The sequence below is a fragment of the Buceros rhinoceros genome, unplaced genomic scaffold (assembly GCF_000710305.1).
Source record: "Buceros rhinoceros silvestris isolate BGI_N320 unplaced genomic scaffold, ASM71030v1 scaffold19693, whole genome shotgun sequence".
Classification (NCBI taxonomy): Eukaryota; Metazoa; Chordata; class Aves; order Bucerotiformes; family Bucerotidae; genus Buceros; species Buceros rhinoceros.
In genome coordinates this window covers 45624-54732 of record NW_010405608.1, presented here as the reverse complement: position 1 = coordinate 54732, position 9109 = coordinate 45624, and the positions used below count along the sequence as shown (strand labels likewise).

The following is a 9109-nucleotide window of genomic DNA, read 5'->3' as shown; positions in this document are numbered from 1 at the left end:
GAAACATTTTTCTTGAACCTAAATCACCAGAAGATCAGAGGATGGATTATTCTACCGAAGTGTGAGGGTTTCTATTCATTTTTAATCTCTGCTCTACATTCAGTTGTCCCTGTTACCCATTTGAAACTATGAAATAAATAGCTTGCCTGCTCTGAAGGTGAGATTCCTCTCTAAATATCACCCTGAATCCCCATCAGAAAATGTAGATGTTATTCTAGAAACTTTCCTTCTCCAGCAAGCAGTCTGTCAAACAAATAAACTCTCCAATGAAAATCTCATACGTCATATAGATCCTTCCCAAACGTCCCTCTCTAGGCAGTTCTTTGCCAATGCCTGTTTTCCAAAATGTTTTTTGTGGAGTTAGTTATTATGAAGAGCTTCTCTCTTGGTCTATAGGATATTCTAGCCTGGTTTTGGATTCCACCGGTGCCAATCTGTTTGCTAACTGCACTGATGACAGCATCTACATGTTCCATATGGCAAGTTTAAAGACCACTCCAGGTAAGCATGATATCTGTGGAAATAGCTGCAAAAAAAAAAGATGTTACTGAGCATAGAAAGGTGAGTTCCGCCCGACGACTTAGAGAGACAGAGACAGCCTGAACGCTTAGGAAACCTGTTCCACTCTCTTACGTCTAAAGCTGCCCAGGAGAGAAGGCACCTGTTAGAAGGGTAGTTCATATTTTGTGTGAAGCCATCCACAGAAAATCAATAGCACAAAAACTTCCATAAATGCAGATGCTGTTTCACCCACCAGACAGAGATTAATGGTAGCTTGCATGTTGACCAGTTACCTGGTGAGCAATGACGGGTGTCCACCTGCCACCCCCCCGAAGCAAGTTTGAATCTTCTGCTTACCAGTAGGCACAGATTTGTCAAACTCTTAGATACGAGTCTATGTGAAGTGATCTCCTGGTAGGTTGTATTCAGGTATATTAAGGTGTCTTTTAAATTTAGCTTCTACTGCAGTTTCTGGGAGAAAGCATCCTCAGCACGTTGTGGAGATGCTTCGGCTTTTTAGATTCTTTCAGCGCTGCGTCGGTGACCTTTACGTTGACGAGATGGCCCACAGCCTTTGGTGCACTGAGCCGCTTTTCAGAAAGCGGCGAGACTTGCTAGATGCATTCCGGCCAGACTCGTGACGTAGTTTCCATTGCCTTTTCTCAGTCTCTCAGTTAATTGAAATTAAATGAACAATGTGCCCTTCAGGAAGGGGGTCTGGTGGGTGGGAACACTTCCAGAGTTGAGAAGTGGTGCAAGTAGTAAACATTAATAGGTCAGTTGTTGAGGTTAACCCCAGGTGCCATCGCTGAGCTGTGAAAATACGCCCGCTGGCCTGTCCCCCATGAGGGAGTGGGCACTCTCCCACCCTCAGCCTCCTCATGGAGCTCTTGCCTTCTGTGTGCAGCCGATAAAACGCGGTGAGCCACCTCAGTTCATCCAGCTGGATGACACGTGTGCGGCTGCTCAGTGCGCCGCTGTTCCCGCAGAGGGCAGCGCCTGCCCGCGCCTTGGCGCCTCTCTCCACGCTCCGCGGCTTTTATTCCAACAGCGGCTGCTCCTCTCTGGTATTGAGGCAGCTTTAGTTTGCGGGGTGGAAGCATGAGGAGATCCTCATGGTAACAGGATTTGCTGGAAGGTCTGGCTTAGGAAGGGACTTGCTGTCTGGTAACCACTGTGCTGAGAGAGCTGTGGGTAAAAAATAAGGGATATTTTGGGGTCTCGCAGCTTTTCAAAGACTGTCAAAGGCAGCCACGTGTCTTGTCCTCTGGTCTGTGGGTTGCTCCTTTGCCAAAACCGCTATTCAAACAGGGCTGGTAGAGGGGGTGCTACCCTGTTTGCTGCTACATCGGGAAACTCGCCCTTTCTGCCCCGATGGGAGGACAGGACACGGTGCTCTAGTACTCTAGATCCACGCTCATCTCTTGAGCCAGCTCTTCAGGTCCCGGCAATAGAGGGAACAGCAGCCTTTCGGGGTGATGGTTTCAAGGCTTTAGCAAACACTACTGAGGCCTTGAACACAGGCAGCGGGCGAGCAAGGCTGACAGGATGCAAGTTTTATTGACGAAATAAAGATGCTGGCAGCAGGAGGAAGGAGCAGCAAGTGCCTTTGTGGCTGCCTGGGTGAAAGAAGGCCCTGGCTGTGTTTTCTGCGTGACTGCTCGTGTTAATGCAGCGGGGCTGGTAATGACAACTGAGGGAGGAAGAGACAAGGAACCATAACCAGGGTAGTGGGGCAGCCCAGGGGGTGTATTGGCCTGCTCGTGATATGGGTCAAGCTAAAGCTTTCGTGAAACTGCCACCACTTCCGAATGCTGTGGAGAGAGCTGTTGCTTCGTTTGGGAAGCCTGAAAGGCTTCATGTGAATAATAAAAACTTCCTGCCGCTGGAGCCCCAGAGCAAGGGAGCAGTGCAACCACTTTCTCTGCAGCATATGTGGATAGGCAGGAAAAGCCTGTAAGATCAGCCCTCCTTGCGCAACCGAACCCACAGCTGTGCATTGTGTGGGGCTGTTATTTTCTTTTTCTTCTTTTCACAGTGGCCGTCTTCAGTGGGCACCAGAATTCAACCTTTTACGTCAAATCCAGCACCAGTCCAGATGACCAGTTCCTGGTCAGTGGCTCAAGTGACTGCAACGCGTACATCTGGAAGGTGAGGCAATGGGGAGAGACGCGAGCGTGCAGCCTGGAGCTGCTCTCCTCTTTGGTTTCATTCACGTTCACATACGACACTCCCTGCCTTCCACTACTACTCAAAGTAGTGTGAGGCATGTCATACCCAGAGTGGATTTGTTGCTGCCAAGGCTAGGTGTAACTGTTGAGTGTAAAACAGAGCTAACCCCCGCCATCAATACGTCTTTCATCACTGCTACTTATTTCAAGTTGCTGATTTCAACCTGGTTTTAATGGACATTGAAATTCTTTTTCAATCCTGTTGATTCAGCCAGCTGTGGCGAGTAGACAGGCAGTTCTCTGATCATATTTAGCAGTGGAGCACATTGGCAGAAATCTGACAATTTAATCATTTGAGAGGGCAGTCTTTCCCCCCACCTCCCCTTTTTCCAGCTCTTGCTTCAGACGTAGATCCTTCTCATGCTTAATTTACAGCCTTTGTAATACAGCAAGGGCTCAGCCAGAGCCTTCAGCAAAATTCCAAAGCACCATCTGACAGCCGAGAGGCTTCATCACTTGGCATCTTGCACTGACTGCAGGAAATGCAAATGTCACCAAGTTAATAGCAGGGACCTCAGAGTAAGTCATGCTCTAAGTTCTGTTCTCCAAGCTTGACAGCCATATGACAAAAGAGTAGACTTCTTATTGCAGCAGGCGACTGCCAGTTTCAGGTTTGGGATAATTTTTAGGGAATGCTGACTTGTTTACCCCTTTCACAATGAGTTTGAAAGTAAAATACAAACCTTTCAGAGCACAGGGTCAGCCTGCTGAGGCTGTGGTTCGAGCACGTGGTCTCTTTGAGTTGTAGAACACGTATAAGCAGCTAAGTTGCTTACTCAGTACTAGCAGGAGTGTGGTAGCATGGCTGCTCCCATGCCAGTTAGTGTAATTTTAACCTTCCTCAGGTTCCGTGCAAGTTCAGCAAAAGACCAGCGCAAATTTGAGTTGCGCATCCTGCACTGGTGTGTTTTGATACTTTCTTGGAGCACAGGCTGGGACAGGGTCGAGAGCATTCAAGAATGTTGTTGTATCTCCAGGTTTAAGTATTAAAGCACATTTAGAATGTGTTCATATACAGAAGGCTTTGGTCGCTATCACATATGAGTGACAGATCCTATTGCTAACGATCGGATCATTACTTTTAATCCCACAGTCGTGTTAGAAAGTGAGACTTCCAGCGAAACTGTCTCCTTCAAGGCCTGTCATATCCACAGCCTTCTTAATTTGTTTTAAATGTTGACAGATTCTACTGACTCTGAAACATGTATTTTTTCCTGGGTTGATGACTTACCGTGCTGTGAAAACCATGGTTACATATTGCATGAGCCATTAACAGCTAGTGTTGGAAAGGACTTTGCGAAGAGTGCTAGCTTTCCCCACCTAGAGAGGAATGAAAGGCAGAAGAAGACCTTGTCGAGGAATGACAGGCAGAGCAAGACCTTGTCCACCCAGATTATTTCTTTGGGAAACTTTTGCAGCAGTGCTAAGTTGCGTTTGGGTCAGCAGTTCTCCAGAAACACTGTGGCTAGGAGTTATTGCTGACGAGAACTCTGTTTCAGTCTGTTTCCATACATAAATCACTTCCAGGCAATGAACACTTGCTTTATGGCATTGGGTTGTTTCTCTGTAATTACTAGCCCGCTGATTAATGAACTGACTCTTGAACAGCCCTAAAATCATTAAAGCCAGAGAGCGGAGAGGCTTCTCCCGACAACAATGGTACCTAGGTGAGATACCTTCCTGGTAATAAAAAAAAAAAATCCTCTGTAGACATATACTTAGGTTGTCCTTTGAATCCTTTGGTGCAGACCGCTCCAAGGTGACCATACTAAGTGACCCTTTGGTCTGTGCCAGCACTGGCATTTCAGTGCCTCTGTCGTGTGGTGCATAAAGCTACATACACCGTTTTACGCTGAATCTTGAAGATGGATACAACAGCTGTTTCAGTGAGTAGAGTAACTAATAGTGTCTCATTTCCTAGGTTTCTCCTCTTAACCTTTCCACAATAGCTCTAGCTTCCCCACCAATATCCTGTCAAATCAGACAAAAAACAGCACGTGCTGTGGCTGATCCTGACTTAACACGTGCAGACTGTCCGACTGTCTTCTGCCAAACACGGTGGACACGGCTCTAACTATGCGACCTCCTTTAGTTCACGGTAATGTAAGTTGGGTGTAGTTGGTTTAATTTGCACTAGTCTAGTGTAAAACCAGTGTGTCCCAGCAAGAGTAACTCTCTTTCTCTGCTCTCCTTTCATCAATCAGTGGCTGCTGGACCTCTCTTGTGTCTGTTATGTGAGTATAGCGAGACTGTTATTAAATGTAAACAAAGGTGTTCTCTGCACCAAAATCTGTTGTTTATTCCCTAAATAGGGATTTTGTTTCCATGGTATTGCATGTTTTGGCAGAGAAGGGAATACTCTGACCAAGGAGTCAAGTGATTGCCCCTGCTACACCAGGAAAAAAAAAACAGTGGCCTGTTAAGATGAACGTGTTTGTATCAGAAGAACGTTAAGACCTGGTGCTGGATATTCAATTGCAGTTTTGCAGGCTGGTATGGGAGGAGATACGCAAGAGAAAAAACTGGGTGTGAATCAGAAGCTTTCCCTGATGTCTTGCATCTTCCTTTGAAATCTGTGTGTAATGTCTGCTCCTTTTCCCACACAGTAAAGGATCTGTTCATTCACTTAATCATTTATGCAAATCCCGTTGATAAATCCCCCTTACAATGTCACATCAGTGACGGTGACTCATAGCTGAAAGCAGGCAAAACTTGGATATAATCTCTCTCTGTGTGTGTAAGCCTATGTGTGTTCTTCCTTGGGCCACTTCATGCTAACTTCAGCTGCATCTGTCACTTCCATGAGCTGTAATTGAAGATTAATAGTAACACCATAGAACAGGAGGAAGATTTTGATGAGGGGTGTAAGAGAAACAGAGATCAGTCTAATGAGCAATAGTGATTTAGGGACCTTTGTTATGAACTCTTAAGAGGGTCTCTGGTCCAGCTGGCTGGTTGGAGGAGGTACAGGCACTTGGCAGTTGCACAAATGCCAGCTCTGAAGCCAGTGAAGGTTTGTCTATCGGGCTTTGTGGGTGGCAGTTTTATTTTTTTAATAAAACATTGACCTGTGACTGGGACATTTGTAGAACTGCAGCAGAATATGTTCACCTATCCTAATTCAAAGTATGAGCTTCCCGAGCTTTCCACTGTCTTACCTAGAAAAGGCAGAGGTACTTAATAGAGCAAAATGCTTGTGTCGTGTTTTGGGCTGACAGCCCTGGAGGCAGAAATCCTGTGTCTAGCAAAAATTGAACAAGTGTTTCCAGGCAAGTCAGTGCGCCTCAGTGTACTGCTTCACCTCTAGAAACGAAACATGAACTGATTCTTTGGCCTCCATCGGTTGTTACCTTGTGATGACAGGCTGAAAGCATTTGATTAATCCATCTCATATAGGAAAGATGCAAAGTACTCAAATGCTTCACAGGTGGGCTTTGGGTTCTTAGTGATGTATATTAGGCTGCGGGGCTTCTGATTGTATACTTGTTTTTCTATGGAATTTTTAAGGTTTCTGAGCCCAGCCTTCCTCCACGGATACTCCTTGGTCACTCTCAAGAAGTTACTTCCATTGCTTGGTGTCCTTCAGACTTCACTAAGGTTTGTTTTCTGGAAAATTGTCTTTCCCATAAAACAATAGACGTGATGTGGCAGCATCTGCTTTTCACAATTGCAACAGTGTTTGTTTGTGAGAAAATTTGTAGTCAATAATTTCTAAAAGTGTTCATTTGGTGGGCAGTGAACCAAGCTTGTCACTTGAGTACAATGTATCAGAACCTTTTCATTATTTTCAAATAATTTAGGCTACTTGATAAGATCTAGGAAATGAACAAAGACGTCTCCTGTTCTAGTTGTCTAAGAAAGGTGCACAAAAATGAGAATTAGCATTTGAGACGAAATCTGTGATCTAGAGGTAGGCCAGCATCCTGATCGTGAGGTATTGGAAATGCAGACCAAAACAGCCTTTAAAATCATTACCAACAATGGTAAGACATAGTCAGCCACTGTAACGATACCGAAGCATGTAGAAGAGTGGAAAATGTGGTGCTAAGACAGGTCAGGAAGCTGATTGGACTGAATGGAGAGGGAAAATTGCTTTCTGTAGGGACAGTATTGGTGTTGCAGAGGTTAGAGTAGAGGCACTTTCCCATCCAGGTTACTATGAACTTTGGCCACAGCATTTCCATTTTCTTGCTGCTGATTCCCACGTGAGTCACCACCTAATTAGTCCAAGGAGAACCATAACGTGAGCTAGGTGGGTTACGCTGCTTCTTCGGACGAGATTCCACAGGTCCTTTTGGAGCACGTGATGCTGTGATGGGAATCCAGACCAACATTTCTAGCAGCATTGGTTTCTCTGCCAGATACTGGTGCCATCTGACTCTGAAGAGATAGCACTTTAGGCTAGTGCAACAGCCTTCCAATGTCACCTTCTCCGTGTGTTGCAAAGGTTTGTACCCAAGCAGAAAAGGTCCTGAGTAACAGAGACAGACATCAATGCAGGTGCAAAAAGCGGCACGGCTGCTTTTGTCTACCGAGTGATTGAAATCTCAAAATACACCCTGAGCCTTCCTGAGCAGAGCACTGTCTGTTATAGAGCCGTGCAAGACAGCTCCTGCTGACTGAGATTCCTCTAGCAGAAAGACATGAAGGCGGCAGCCTTGCTCGCTTTAAAGCAAATACTGCGATCTGGTAGAGTAACGAAACAGAGTTGAGTTGTTCTGTTTATTTCATGGGCAAATCTCGTACCCCCTCGAGCAGGCTTTGCCCTCGTTCGTATGGTGTGTCGGGTGTAGCTGTTCTAGTTCACTTCGCCAGTGATCCATGGGATGTGCCCTGGTTACTCCACTTGTGCTGTAGATTGCCACGTGCTCTGATGACAACACTGTGAGGATTTGGCGCTTACGACCTCGTCCTGAGGAGGAGAAATCAGCATTCAGCAAAATCAGCTTGGTGGGCTGGGTCACTCAGAAGAAACCAGAAGAACAACGTGGAGCAGGTAAGGCCCCCGAGCTGAGATATTTTGCTCTGCAACATGGCTTCTGAATTTTGGCTCTTCTCTGAACCACCAGAAGCCTTCAGCTTGTCTTATTAGTCTTACTTTTTTTCATATTTCCAATAATTCATATAGCCAGACAAACTCTTCTACTGCCATCAAATAATTCTGCCATCAGCAAGCCAAGCTGGCTGGAATAGCTTACAAGTATGCTGAAGTCTGTGCGACCAGACTGCAAAGCAAATATTCATTCATACAGCTCGTTGGGCAGCCACATCTTTAGTGGGTGTCAGCGGGGTGCAAGAACTGAACAGCCAAAGGATGTACCGTGTGTGCACGCACTGCAGCAACTGCTTTTTTATATATATCAAACGGTAACTGAGAGCTGTAAGATCAAAAGCTTTTTCCAGTTTGCTAGTTTACCCAGTAAAGGGCTGATGGCACATACACAGCCTTGGAACTCTGAAATGTTTCTTCCTGCCCAGCAGCTGAATTCTGCACAGATTTGTTCACTGCTGCTCCGAGTATGACATCTCTTCAGCTTCGTACAGTGGTACTGACTGTCTATACAGGCGAATGCCACATAGTGGAAGCACTTCAAAAATGTGTGTATGCAATCATGATGTTCCAGAATTAATCATCTCCTCACATGTTAAGGCTAGTTAAAAATGCGATACCTTTCTACAGAGCCTAGGTGATCAGACGAGCGATGTGGCATGCTCTCACAGCCAGCAAGCAGACCTGGGCTCTATAGAGAAGCTATTCCCTGGACACTAGACCACAAGAAAAGAGCCCTGGATCATAGCACTACGTTGACTTGATGGAAACTTGAGTTTTGTTACAGTAAAGGAGGTACAAGGAGAAAAACACCTCCCCCCCCCAAAAGTGACACAAGATGAGCTTCTTGGTAGAGCAGATCTGAAACTAAGAACACAATAGCTTCCCAGCAGCACTTCCTGCGTTCCACCTAGCCACCCTCCAAATGAATTTCACCTTGGCTAACACAAATAAAGGCTGAAGGTCTCCAAATCCCACTAATGGGATAACATTACCTCTAACCTTTTGCCAGTGAGTAACAGTCTTGCAGGAAGTCTGCAGGACAATAGCCGGGACAGTGCCAGGTCTGCTCCACTGCTAGTAAGTGGTTTGTGTGTGCACGCACTCTGTTTCAGAGAGGGCTCAAAAATCACTTTGTGTACTAGTTTCAGTATAAGTAAGCACATGTCTAATCCAGAAGCCTGAAACCTGAAGTAGCTTGTACAATAAAACTTTACAAGTCAGCTTTGGCAATTATACTAGAAAAATAACTTGCATCTCCCCGCTCTTGCTGCATTAAAGTAACACAGGAGGGAAGAGGAAGTACACAGACCCTGCAAACACAACA

The 9109-nt window shown here is 45.7% G+C and overlaps 1 protein-coding gene across 1 annotated transcript in view; it reads left to right on the top strand.

Annotated features, from left to right (window-relative positions):
- DTL (denticleless E3 ubiquitin protein ligase homolog (Drosophila)) overlaps nt 1-9109 on the top strand; it is a 19647-nt gene that overhangs the window by 5984 nt on the left and 4554 nt on the right. Inside the window, exons 9-12 of the mRNA XM_010133806.1 lie at nt 397-501; nt 2540-2652; nt 6240-6329; nt 7590-7728. Coding sequence (XP_010132108.1) covers nt 397-501; nt 2540-2652; nt 6240-6329; nt 7590-7728 — 447 coding nt within the window. The remainder of the gene's footprint in view (nt 1-396; nt 502-2539; nt 2653-6239; nt 6330-7589; nt 7729-9109) is intronic.